Source organism: Pieris napi, chromosome 4 (assembly GCF_905475465.1).
Source record: "Pieris napi chromosome 4, ilPieNapi1.2, whole genome shotgun sequence".
NCBI classification, from domain to species: Eukaryota; Metazoa; Arthropoda; class Insecta; order Lepidoptera; family Pieridae; genus Pieris; species Pieris napi.
In genome coordinates, this window is record NC_062237.1 from 6,646,241 (window position 1) to 6,659,652 (window position 13,412).

General features: G+C 31.2%; 1 protein-coding gene across 1 annotated transcript in view; it reads right to left on the minus strand.

Annotated features, from left to right (window-relative positions):
• Positions 1 to 1,741: 1,741 nt before the first annotated feature.
• The window catches only part of LOC125048843 (metabotropic glutamate receptor 2-like), a 150,456-nt gene continuing 138,785 nt past the window's right edge, over positions 1,742 to 13,412 (minus strand). Inside the window, exons 15-19 of the mRNA XM_047647762.1 lie at positions 12,598 to 12,760; positions 9,957 to 10,170; positions 4,695 to 4,846; positions 3,595 to 3,700; positions 1,742 to 2,669 (exon numbers count right to left, since the gene is read on the minus strand). Of these exons, the coding sequence (XP_047503718.1) occupies positions 2,488 to 2,669; positions 3,595 to 3,700; positions 4,695 to 4,846; positions 9,957 to 10,170; positions 12,598 to 12,760 (817 nt within the window). The 3' untranslated portion in view covers positions 1,742 to 2,487. The remainder of the gene's footprint in view (positions 2,670 to 3,594; positions 3,701 to 4,694; positions 4,847 to 9,956; positions 10,171 to 12,597; positions 12,761 to 13,412) is intronic.

Genomic DNA, 13,412 nt, shown 5'->3' on the forward strand with positions numbered 1-13,412 from the left:
ATACTTCATGCAATGCAAATACATGCATATATTTTTTCCGAGTAGTTCACAGGTATAATAGCCTAAACTTTGTTTTATTTGATAGAATATTTCGTTTCTTTCGCAGGATTTGATAATTTCGTATATAGTTGTGTTTTATAATAAATGTAGTTTTAGTTTTCCATGCAATGCTAGTCATTTAAAGTATCAATAGTAAAATACTAAATACGTATAGTATTCAATTTCATAGAAATACAGTTACTTTCATTGTAAAAATAATAAAATAAAATAAAATATCAAGTAAGTTTAATCCACAAAATAAATCAAACTTTCAGGGATACCATACTATTTTTTTTTAATTTGCCGCGCTTTTTCGGTATCTTCTTTCATTAGCCAGACTCTATAAGCAAGTGTTCCCTAAACTCTTATTACAGCTACTATAAAATATTCATTCATGTTTGAGAACAAAATTTAGAATTATTACGTATTTTCAAACTGTTATTTAGGCACTTTTTGGGATCTAAAAATTTTCGAAAACAAACTGCTCAAAGGAACGAGATAAAAAGTACAACACCATTTATCATAACGACAATATCCGCGTCCTGACGTGGGTTTTATTATTATCTACGTTACAATTTTATATTCTAGCTACGGCCCCTATTCAGGTGTTTTTCAGATTCATAATCATGAAAAAGGTTGGATGGAAAAAAATTACACGGTTCAATGTAGGCACTTGATAGGTATTAAAATATAATAATATGATTACATTAAAATCCGCACTAAAATAGTCAAAGGAAGGACTTATTGGTGCTGTATTTTACGCTATTCTATTGCGTAAAACGCTGATAAAATTAATTTTAACGTTATTTTTTCTACGTAGATTGCCAATAGTTTATTAATAGATATAGATAATAGATATAGATATATATATATATATATAATAGATATAGATATAGATAGATTGCCAATAGTTTAACCGGGCTGGAAAAACTATTTATCACATATTTATGTTTAGTGTTTTTTTAAGTATTAAGTGGTATAAAAACCTTCACTACACCTCATGTATAGAAAAAGCTGTAAGGAAATTAAAGGTTCGAAGTGAGATACCTTAAACACTATTTTATAACAAAAACTAAATATACCGAAAATTCTGGTGCTAGTGGGATGGCGTCACTGATATGTGGACATCCATAATAACTGCAGACCATGATGGAAAAGATTTTCTGCTTTCTGACAACGCTAGACCCCTCACTGCAGTGACAGAGAACAGACTATCATTACCATTTTATTTTTATTTTTGGATAACTTCTTACAAGGTAAAAAATTCAACTCTGATGGGGGGCTCTCAACTGTGAAGTCGAAACCACTTTCAAAGATTTTATTGATTTCGGTCCAAATGATTTTTTTTAGTAAAGGGATCAATGAACTACATATAAGATGGCAAAAGTGCGTAGATAGCAATGGTACATACTTTAATTAAATATATTCAATTAACGTATGATATTATATGTACGATACAAATAATATAAGAATTTATTTATATGACTAATAATGTAAAATGTAAAATTCCTTTAAAGACAAATTTGCGCGGCATTGTTTGTGGCAGAATATGCGAACTTACGATTGTACCACATTACACATTTTTGTACCATATTCATAAATTATTATTTAAAAAAATAGTGGTCTGAGTTTTTGAGTTTTACTTATAAAAAATTAAAACACTTTCAACATCAATTTGTTTATTCATTTGAGTTAATAATACATAGGAATTATGTACGACATAAAATGATTAAATACATAACGGGGTAAGCAAAAGATGGAGTGAAAATACTTTTTAAATTACTTGAGCATTATATATCTTAAGTTCTATGCAATATAGTTTTATAAATACAAATTTACGTATAACACTATAAATATTAATTTACTATTTAATTTAAATATGGCGTGATTTTTCATAAATGTAGTTTTCCTTAAATTTTATAACTTTAAGAATATATAGAGATGTGATTATTAGTACAAACCCGCAATCCAAAAAACTCTGTGATATTATTTTCTTGTAATATCACATTGTGCGTTTAAATTTTTACTATATATCTCTGAATAAATTATAATATTAATAAGAATTTATTATTAAACAGTGAACAGATCCAACAATACAGTCAAAATACGGATGACTAAACATTATCTATAATAATAAGGGATACAGTATACAATTCTTACTTATCCTACGCAAGGGAGTTTTAAAATTTACAATTAATAATATTTTTCACTCCGTCCTTGCTTAGGGCTCATCCCCATTAGTATTTATTGATGAAACTGTACAACATATTTACAACATCACTATGCGTCTGTTCCTTTAATATTTACACAAAATATACAATATTTTTTACTATAAGTTTAAACAATGATAGGTTTTCGTTCACGTATCCTACAAGAACAACTTTTCTTTCTTAGAATAATATTATTTTTAATACATACGTCAGTTAAAGATTTTGACGTGGTTCGTTGCTATAAGGACTCAGATCTATCGTTTGATTTTAATTTATTATCTGAATCACAATTGGCGATTTTTACATTTGATTTCTTCTTATCTTCTTTTTCGTCGGCTTTCAGTAATACTGTTTGTCCGTTTGTTAGTTTGTTGAAGTCGGCTGCAGCTGTCTGTGTTTCTTTATCAGCACAAGGTGGCTCTGTCAATAAGATCTATGTTAATTTATATAATAAAACATAGTTTATCGATATAAGCAACAATGTACAATTATGAACGTCTATTAAAAAAAATAATGCTTCTAAATTTACATGTACTGCCAGTTCCAATTTATCATTACACCCATTTCAAAAATAGCCTCGCGTTAGGCTTTTTTTATTTTTATATAACGGGCAGGAGATCTGGTGTTAAGTGATACCTCTGCCCATAGATCACAGTACTAGAAGGCGCGCAAGGGCGTTGCGATTTGTATAAGAATTGTTTCCATCTTTAAATGAAAGTATAAGTAAGTCGTATTGTATGTGATTTGTACTGCATTAAGTTTGAAACCAAATCATTTTCATCGAAAGCATGGCCACGCTTATGTTTCTTCAGTAGCTCTATCTAATCAAATATTTGACGTTTATATATTTTAAGGCGTTGCGTAGAGATGTGGGGTCTCTCTGCATCTTCTACCGCATTTACCATGGAGAGTGTTCAGAGGAGTTGTTCGGTCTAATACCTGCAGCTGAGTTTCACCATGGGACGTCAAGGCAAAATATAAAATACCATCCGTATCACCTCAACGTCCGTCGTTCCACAACTGAGCGTTTTCTAAGGCAGTTTTTGCCGCGCACCACCACTATGTGGAACCAGCTGCCCACTGAAGTATTTCCGAACCAATTCGACTTAGGGTCCTTCAAGAAAAGAGCGTACTAATTCTTGAAAGGCCGGCAACGCACTTGCGAGCCTTCTGGCAGTGTTCAGTGTCCATGGGCAGCGGTATCACTTAACATCAGGTGAGCATCCTGCCCGTTAGCCTCCTATTACATAAAAAAAAAACTTTGTATACTCACGGTAGAGCTAAAGTTTGTTTAAAAAAGTGCGATTAATAACGCTTAACCTCATTACGGAGAGCGTAAACTCACTTTTAACGGCCGGATGGGGAAGGGCGGCCATCGGCTTCCGGCTGTAGCGCACCGGCATGATGCTCTGACGTACGTTCCTTTCCGGTCGTATGAGAATTATGTATAACTGAAATGTTAAAGGGATGGTATTTATTAATAGACCAGTGCAGATAGCCTTAAAAATAAATAAAAAGTGAAAAAAATAATAGTAGGATGAAACCTATTGGAAAGGGAGGAAAATATAATAAAAATTAAAGAAAAAATAATTTACGGGCGATCTGAGGTCGGGAAGGGGTAAGGGGGGGGGAGTTTTAAGGGTGAAAAACGGTTTATCTCGATTTCCGGCAAAACTAAAAGTCCTATCGAAGAAAGTTAAATGGCAAAGTTGTAGGTAATAAAAAGATCTAAAACTTTTGTGTTTACACATTTTTCACATAACCTCAAAATTTATGTGAAAAATTCAAAGGCATCTAATTATAATTTAAAGAAGATTCATAGGAAGGGGATGACGGGTCTGGGCGTTACTGCATACGATGTTTTGCATTTTCTGAGAAGATTTACTATGGTAATATATATATATTTTTTTACCATAGGAAAGTAGAGATTTCAACGAACTGAAAGCACACCAACTTTTTGAAAAAAGTTGATATTTTGACGGGTGAATTTTTGATTGAAAATTAGGGTGTTTTTTCGATATTAATTCAAAATAAGGTGAAAAAATAAATATTTTTGATCAAATAAATTACAGCGTATTTGGGACATAGAAAGGTAAGTTTTCACCAAATTTCGTGGGAAAAAAATAAATTTTGTAAAAGATAAAAATTAAAAACCAAAAACTTGGTTTTTTGAATTTTTCACATAAATTTTGAGGTTATGTGAAAAATGTGTAAACACAATGATTCGCAGGTCGTGTCCACATGTTATAGGGACGGCACCGCTTATTATATTTTTGTATGTATGTCAATTTATATCATGTGTTTGTCCTAATTTTGTGGTCTAAAAAAACTAAAAAATAATAATATGTCATAACTTTATTTAAATTGAATAATATATACGCTAGTGATTTTAATGGTTCATTATCTTAATAAAACTGATTTGCCGGTAAGAAGTGAAATACTTACTTTCGGAGAAAACAAACAGATGAGGGTGACACTTGCACTCAGAGATATGGTGACCGCCATGCTCGTGATGCGCAGTGGCACGTGACTCGCAGTTCCAAAGTACAGAGGCACAAATGCCAGCCAGATCACACAGGTCGTATACATGGTAAACCCTAAAACATAAAATAATTATATTAATCCTATATACCTGTAATTTCGTAAAGGTCTGTCTCATACATGTGTCTGGCTCAGTTAACTCAAAAGCTTTGAGAACAACTTTTAACTAATTTTAATCCATGACGAAAATTTATTAGAGAAGTGGATTACAATTCTCCTAAGCAGCTCCCTAAACCAGATGGTTCGCTTGGCTTAAAACAAAACTTAAAAGTTCCCAATTATATGTACGCATATTATTTATAAGACCTATAGCATATAACATTATTTCTAACACCACCAGGAGCCTAAGTATCTAGAAACCAAATATTATTATTGCTTGGTAATATTATTTGATATTTTCTAAGTTCATTCAGGGGTTCTAAGTACCAAAGGGTAAAGCAAGATATAATCATTATCATCATTATCATAAGATTATGTAAACAACATAAATATTTACACCCAGGCATGAAAACGTCTAAAACCCACGCCACAGATGGTAGTAGATAATAATTAGACGCAAGTCCCTCGTAAAAGCGACGTTAGTACTAACGCTGTCGAGCCAACCCTTACAGATTATTGGACTTAAAAGTCGAAAGCTCAGAGGTCGTTTTAGAAAATCTTTTCGGCCAGTATTTCGAAAGACAAACGTTTATTGGTTAACTGTTGAGGACAATTCCATACGTTTACTACCTTTGGTTTATTTATAGTTTGGAAAAGGTTTTTTAAGCACAAACAAAACGAACACGAGTTAGGCCTAATTTATATAATACTAGTAGACTCAGACAAGCGTTGCTGTGGCTAAGATTTTTGTTTTATTACATAGTAGTAAACTATTCAAGAGAAAAGGCAGGAGAACACCAATCCACCATGCTTTTCTGGTGGTTATGCCATTAAATTGTAGCTTATGTGAAACGTTGGTAATGCATGCTGTTACGAAATTTTTTATAGATAGTGATGTGTCCTGAAAAATTGAAATACATAAATTTGTTCTATCATTAATAGTTTTCGCAGCGCAAACGATTGAAGGAAGTTTTTTGTTTATTTTTTTACAACTTGGGTTAGATTATTCAAGTTTTAGTAAGCATCCCTATTTTTTTTTAAAATGAAACATATGCCTATGTCACTCGGGAATAGTGTAGCTTGCCAACAGTGAAAGAATTTTTGAAATCGGTCCAGTAGTTTCAGAGCCTATTCATTTCAAACAAACAAAAAATCAAACCTTTCCTCTTTATAATATTAGTATAGATATTTAGCTTCAGTCTGCGTCTCTCATCCCTGAGCACAAATGGATTTCACGTCAGTGTGTATATTTAAAACACTTGATAATTAACACAACACAAAAAAATATTTTTATGCGGTCAACAATTAATGTCAGATTTTTTATACCTTTATAGAGCTCGATCTTTGCATCACCTATTCTATAGATGACTCCTCGAACAATGTAATCCAAGCCATCTCGATAAATGAGCGGAAGAATCTTCATACCTTTTTATTGTTGGCTGAAAGCTTTGAAAGCAGACGACGCAACTTGGCATCTTATCGACTTTTAACGACGTAAAACATTTAAAACAAACTTTAAAACATTCGCGATAAAACACAACAACGAGATATTATTTCAAAGTATCGAATTTACTTCAATAAGAAAACGTAAAAAGTTAATTTCAAAGCAATATGAGTACTGGAGAAGTTTGGATAAACAGAGATTTACTACATACGGTTATACCGATTAATATTATGAATGTTCCCATTTTAATGTATAGTAAAATTATATTTTTACCATACCAATGCCCATATACATGTACATTAGTTATAATAAGATTTAAAAGTCTTCGATTTAAGTATATAAGATTCGAGTAGGTGACGTATGTACCATCGTATTGTTTAGATTATTTATTAGATACATAATACAAAACAAGACGTGGCAAGTTAGAAGTTCATTTTAAGGTCTTTTGTTACATGTTACAAGGTAAAAGTGCCAAGTTACGTCCTTCCTTAGTCACGTATTATGTAACGTAAATACACTCCTATCTAGTCTAAATATTTGTCAAACTATTTTCATCTATAATAATGATTGTAACTTGAAAAAAAGGTTTTGGAATTCATGTCTCACATACACGTATTACAATTTTAGGTCGTGATTACTATTGGCTTTTTAAAAATCATAACGAACAAATGTATTCTTTATAGATAGAGAGGTCTGGCTGCATACACATATGTATTTAATTTAATATGTTTTTACAACCGTCTGTATATAATAGTATTATACAATATAGTTTTCAACTGTTTATTTCTGGTCGTAATAAATCACTATGAAAATCAAAACGACGGTAATCCATTGACAAAGTCGGGGCCGCAAATAAATCAATTTCTTGCTTGATTCTGAATATTTTTGACAAGATTAATGACCAAAGATATTAATCGTTTACGCATAACAAAATTCATAACGGTTATCTACGCATAAAATGTATTATTTATAGCATTACTATATGTATACCTGTGTCTTCTCATTTAAATTATCATGAATAAAAATATATTTTTAGATTATGACGTCAAAGAATTAGTTTGATTTTCATTATGTTGTTGTTGGTCAAGATTTTAAAATTGTCATTAAAGAATGTCAACACTAAGTGTCGACTCTGGATGTAATCTAGGTATTGATTCAAATTATTGTTGATCTGTTTGATCCAGTTCCTTAAGAGCTTTTGAAAAAACTACCTGAATTCTGCACTTAGGTTTAAAGATAAATAAATCAGTGATACTACAATCTTTACATTAACGTTATATTACGATTTTTCTTTTAAAATCTTTTAAATTTTTTTTTTAAATCGCGATAGTAATGCAATGGAGGAAAAAATTTTCAGTGATGGAAATTTCGTTATAGATAAATAAGGCCTAGCTTTTGGTCTAATTTTGATGAAATCTATATTATTTTATTTATGTTATAAACTTGCCCTTTGGTATCTATTTCACGGTTTCGTTGATAGCGTTGCTAGTTAATCAATTTGCCATGTAGACATTTGACGATCCACTCAAGTCAGATTAGCAGCAAATTATATACATAATCCGCCGCTTATTTGCTTACTAATTGGATTAGATAAACACTTAACCACAATCCTTAATTACAATTCAATTATGTATTACGGTATCAGAAACAAGTAAATCGATGATAAATATTATCTTTCAATTACTGTTTCTAATTTAATATCAATTCCAGCTAATATTGTCACAGATATAATTTCCTTAGTTTAGCAATTTTAGATCATTCTGAATCGCATAACTTGTTTGTTTATTATCTGATTAGACTAATAATAAAAGATTAGATGACACGGGGAAGAAAAGTTAAATCAAATAGCAATCAAATCTAACCTTAAGGCTTTTGTCCTGGAATAAAATTATTTGGAAAATCAGTTTGCTAATTCCAGAAATTACTTCACGATTGGTCGTTTATGTCTATAATATTATAGTCGTTTGTTAATGATATAAAACTGAATTTTGAGAGAAACGTATATCTTGCTAAGAAAGCCCTCTAAACGTCGAGTTATGTAATGTAATAAATTCGCATGTATGTCCATTAAATAAGTTTTATTTACTCGAGTAAACTTATGGAAATATTATAGATAACACGGCTAAATAATTCTACCAAAAAATAATATAAACTTGAATAAAAAAATGTGTGCAAATCTGTCTATGAGTCGTTTATAAGTAAAAGCTAACAAAGGAACGACGAATTGATATCAGGTTTTAGCGAGATTAAAAATGAACGAATTTTCAGTAAAACTAGATTAAACAAAGGGTTTTAAACAATGGGAGCGGTGCGAGTCAGCCCTGTGAAAATATATCAAAAAATAAACACTAAGAGTTCACGATGAAAATGATTACGTTAACTACAACGCTTTGTACAAAGAGTTGTAGTTTCACATTTTATCTTTTAACTGCCTCAATTTTCAGCGCTTTATCGACTCTATTTATTACACACATCGGGACTTCCACGAGCTATTATACGAAAAATACAATATGTTTTGTGTGAGTACAATCATTTATATGGACAAGTATCACGCATAAAATAATAATTGTAAGCGCTTAATTTGCTTTTTACAAAATTGAGCCACACAGTACATTCGTTTCAAATTAGAATTAATTTTAGATTAGAGGCTTTTCATTTGTAACAAGAGAGACTAACAGCATTTATCATTACCGTAGCAGATATTGAGTTAACATATTATGGATCGCATATACTATAAATTGAAAAAACAATACTTTCTTCATTTTAGTAAGTAGGATGCAGTTGAGTCTTGCAGGTACCTACGGTAGTTATTACCACATTTCAGCAAACAAATATCCAACTTGTTAAAAAGGTTTTAGAGATGGGCTGAATTTTTTTATACAATTCGAGAGCAATACAACGATTATAGAGAGATATATTTTCATACGATTATTTTATAGTACGATTTGTCTTTAGCCTCAGAATAGGCTTCAGTTTCGGCGATTACCTCTATCAGCACAAAATGTCTGTCCAGCGAGCATTCTGATTTACTACGATTAGCTTCAAATACTGCTCAGAATCATCAATTCGTTGCTTTTGATCGATTGTGAGCTTTCGCACATCCAAATATTTATCTAGGATATGTTCAACACGTTCGTTTGATATCTTCAGGGCCTCAGCTATCTTTATCAACTTCACTGTTCGGTTATCAAAAATTATTTTGTGGACTTTTTTGATGTTTTCGTTGGTACACTTTGGGGCGTCTAATGCGTGCATCGTCATTTCGAAGTCATTTCGCCTCGTTTAAACTTAGCAAACCACTAGATTTATTTAATACTAGTAGTGCCATCTATGTCACCCTATCGCTTATGTCACCACAACAATCTAAGCGTCTAGGAAATTTATCAAATATTATTACTCGAAAGTCGTATTTTTTTCTATTTATCTTGTGGTGTTGAAGTTATAAACAATATTTTAATAGATGTCACATTTATAATTTAAAGAGCTGTGTTTTTTGCTTATCTAAGGTCTTGATCAACTCAGCTCAGCTTTTAATAAAAAAAACACAGTGGAGAAGTTAAACTCAAGACTTACTCAAGTGCGTGTAAGAGTACTATGATTTCATTGAGTTTTTCATTACTTACCAATATGCTTGCTCTCGTTGAATGCCTCGGGGATCTTCCTGGTCAGCACAGCATACACGGTACACACGAGAATGAGCACGATAGGGTAGAAGAAGGCGATCATGTATGATGCATCCACATATGAGTCGCATACCAGCATATTGTCTTCCCGTGTTGGGTAATGATACATAGCTCGGGCTGGAGCTACTATCATCCAGACAACCACGATCAGAACCTATGAAATAAATAATTTTGTCACAATAATATGGTAGAACAATATATTTCTTGCTGAGGCTCCAAACTTTATCGCCTATGAATAATTAGCTGAAAATGTTATGACAGTATAAACAACTGACAATCTAAGCAAATTTTAAAACATCGCTTAAAATTTTATCTTAATCGAACAATGAATAATCGCAGCCGCGACCGCTTTACGCTAGTATTACTTGCCTCTTCGATAATATTTGGAGTGCTTATGGCTCACACATATAAATAGAGGAAAAATATAGTATGTAAAATTGGTTAATAATAATAGATCAGTTCATATAATATAAATCAAAGTACGGCTGATAAATCAATAGCCTTGTGATACATATTTTTAAACGTTTGCTATCATGACATCAATTTGTGGTATAAATATTTTTATTTACCACATCTATACAATTTTTTTAGTTATTTTCACTATAAAGTTGTATGCAATATATATGTATGCAATTATAGTTTAACATAAAATCATAGATTTTTACTTAATTAAAAATTCCACTCAGTCTATAAGGAACTTTCTTATAAACCTAGTCCATACAAAAGCTTAATAAAAGTAACGAGCATCATTCCTAACTGCTCATAAACGAGATAAGGCCCTCAAGCGTATTACTAGAGATAACTGACCCGCAAAACTAATTTAAAGATATAATAGCAGTTTGTCTATCTCGTTAAAAGCTTACTTTATAGCGCCGTAAACTAATCTTAAGGTTAACCATTTATTGCAATATTCATTTAGTTGTTTCAGTTCGTCGTAAAGGAGGAATGGTAAAATGTTCAATATTAAAACTCATAATTTTAGTTACCCACAACACAGGGCCTCCCTAGTGTGGGCGATAGATTACTTTTGTCACAACCTATTTGTCATAAATAAAGTTTTTATTATTATTATAATTTAAAGAATTTTTTATCGTTAAACGAAAATTAATCAATAAATTTGAGGAATACTTAAATGATCCTAATCCTTGGGATTGATTTGCTCCAGTACAAACAATTTTTATGAAAATACAAAGAGTGGCGGAAAGTTTCTTGCCAGTTCTTCTTACCCGCTCTACGCCCTTGACTTGCGAACTGGTAGTAAATGTAAATTTACAATTAATTTAACTTCTTTCTGACAATTCATAAATTTACTTGTTTACCTACATGAATAAAGATATTTTGAGTTTGAGTTTGAGTTATCATTAAACAAAAGAATTTTGGGTTGCTAATAAAAAGTGAATCTTTGTTTTATAATACAACACAAAAGAATTTTAATTCAAGACAATAATTAAAATAGATCTCATTGGTTATGTAAGTCTATTATACAATTAAACAAATATTCGTTCTACTTTATAAATTCGTTCTAATTTAAACGTAATTTCAGAAACTTCATTTTTCGAGGCAATAAGAGCAATAAATTATTTCAGATATGTTTTTTTAATTGTAAAAATAAGTGTGACCCATTAAATTGTTTTTCACATTCGGATCGTAACCAGGAAAAGCACGTTAAAAACGGATAATGAACAAAATGCGAAAAAGGATTAGGAGAATAATCATTCACTGTTAAAAAAAGAAGTCTCAAAACCCTTTTAAAGCTGGTTCTAACAAATTATAGGTAAGTCTGAACCCGTACTTTAAACAAAGAAAGATTAATTATTTTTAAGCGAAGATTGATGAGAAATCGATTAGAGAACCAACGGGTAGGTTAGGTAGAAGTTAGGGCAACCGCTTTATCTAATTTATTGCCGTTTCTTTATTGATTTTAAAGGTTACTGGATATGTGTTTTCCAAAAAGCAATGATGATAAAAAAATTATAAAAAACAAAAACATTTATTGACGTTGAAAAATGCTAACATAATGGGAACTCCTCTGGTCTATAATCTCTGACCAGCCTCTTTTAACTCGGTTCTAATGTCTAAGACCAGCAAGTGTATAAAAATGATAATATTGAATTAATTTTAAGATATAATACTAATGTGGATTTATCGCCACATCCGAAATACTATTTTGTTGAGGAATGAACATTACTACCCAAGCTATTCAGAAATGATAGAAACAGTGATATAAGGAATGACAAATTGTGTTAAATTAATCTGTGAACGTAGACACGCCACAATGTTCGATTTTGGCGCGAAACCAAGTTTTGTCAAGAGACTAAAGTCATAATGGTTTCGCTCGAGTTTAAAATAACATTATAACCACATCTTGTTTAGTTTTACGCTTTCACGCTTAAATAGCTGAATTGATTTAGATTTAATGGTTTTAAATATTATACAAAAATGCTTTTATTTGGCAATATCTCATCTATGTTGTGACTGAAAATTTCGCGCGTATAATTTTAGTAGCAATTTTCTGTGCATAAAAGGAAACTGTATGATGTTTTAATTATAAGTAACTTTGTATCATATAAGATTTACTTACCTGTATAGATATAAGAGCAGTACATATAGCAAGTTGAGAGCTGGGAGAGATGAGGATAGGTCTTTTCGCAGAGTGTTTACTTGCGTTAAATATACGGGATATTCTGTTGGTCTTCGTCAGAAGTGCTGCATATACTACAGTGAAGCAAAAACCAGTGCCGAATCTGAAACAGATTACGATTTACTACTATTTGTACAACTTGTATATATGACGTTCCTAACAGGAAATCGGATTAACCGCCTCGCAGCTTTGGGAACGGTCAGTTGGCATTCGAAGCAACATAAACATAATATATTCTGATAAGTAACTTCCTCTTATAAATTTATCCGAATGTCAGCTTGTTACAACTACTTTAATTGTATTTGGTTTTTATTTAATTTGCAATGCAAGCATGGGAATACGCAATAATAAAATAAACATCAACAAATTTTAAATTTAAACACTTAAAAAATAACGGGACTATGAAAAACTTTAACACGGGTGACAATATGAAAATAATAAGAACCATAGCTGGGCTAACATTTGATTTTGTTATAGTATCTAAATATAGCGTGTTTGTTTGTCTTGCCGAAACTGAAAGCTTTAAAATTACATTACTATTACATACATAATGAGCCCAGAAGACTAAATTACAAAATTAAATCTGCTGTCTGAAGGCGACGCGCAATTGGCATAATAATTAAGATATCATGAAAATAAAAACGTTGAATTTTATGTTGTTTGATGTAAAAAAATGTTTTAGTTGGTACTGTAATTAATACGATAATTTAATATACTAGCTATATTATATAGGCCAAGAAGATCCATTATTATGT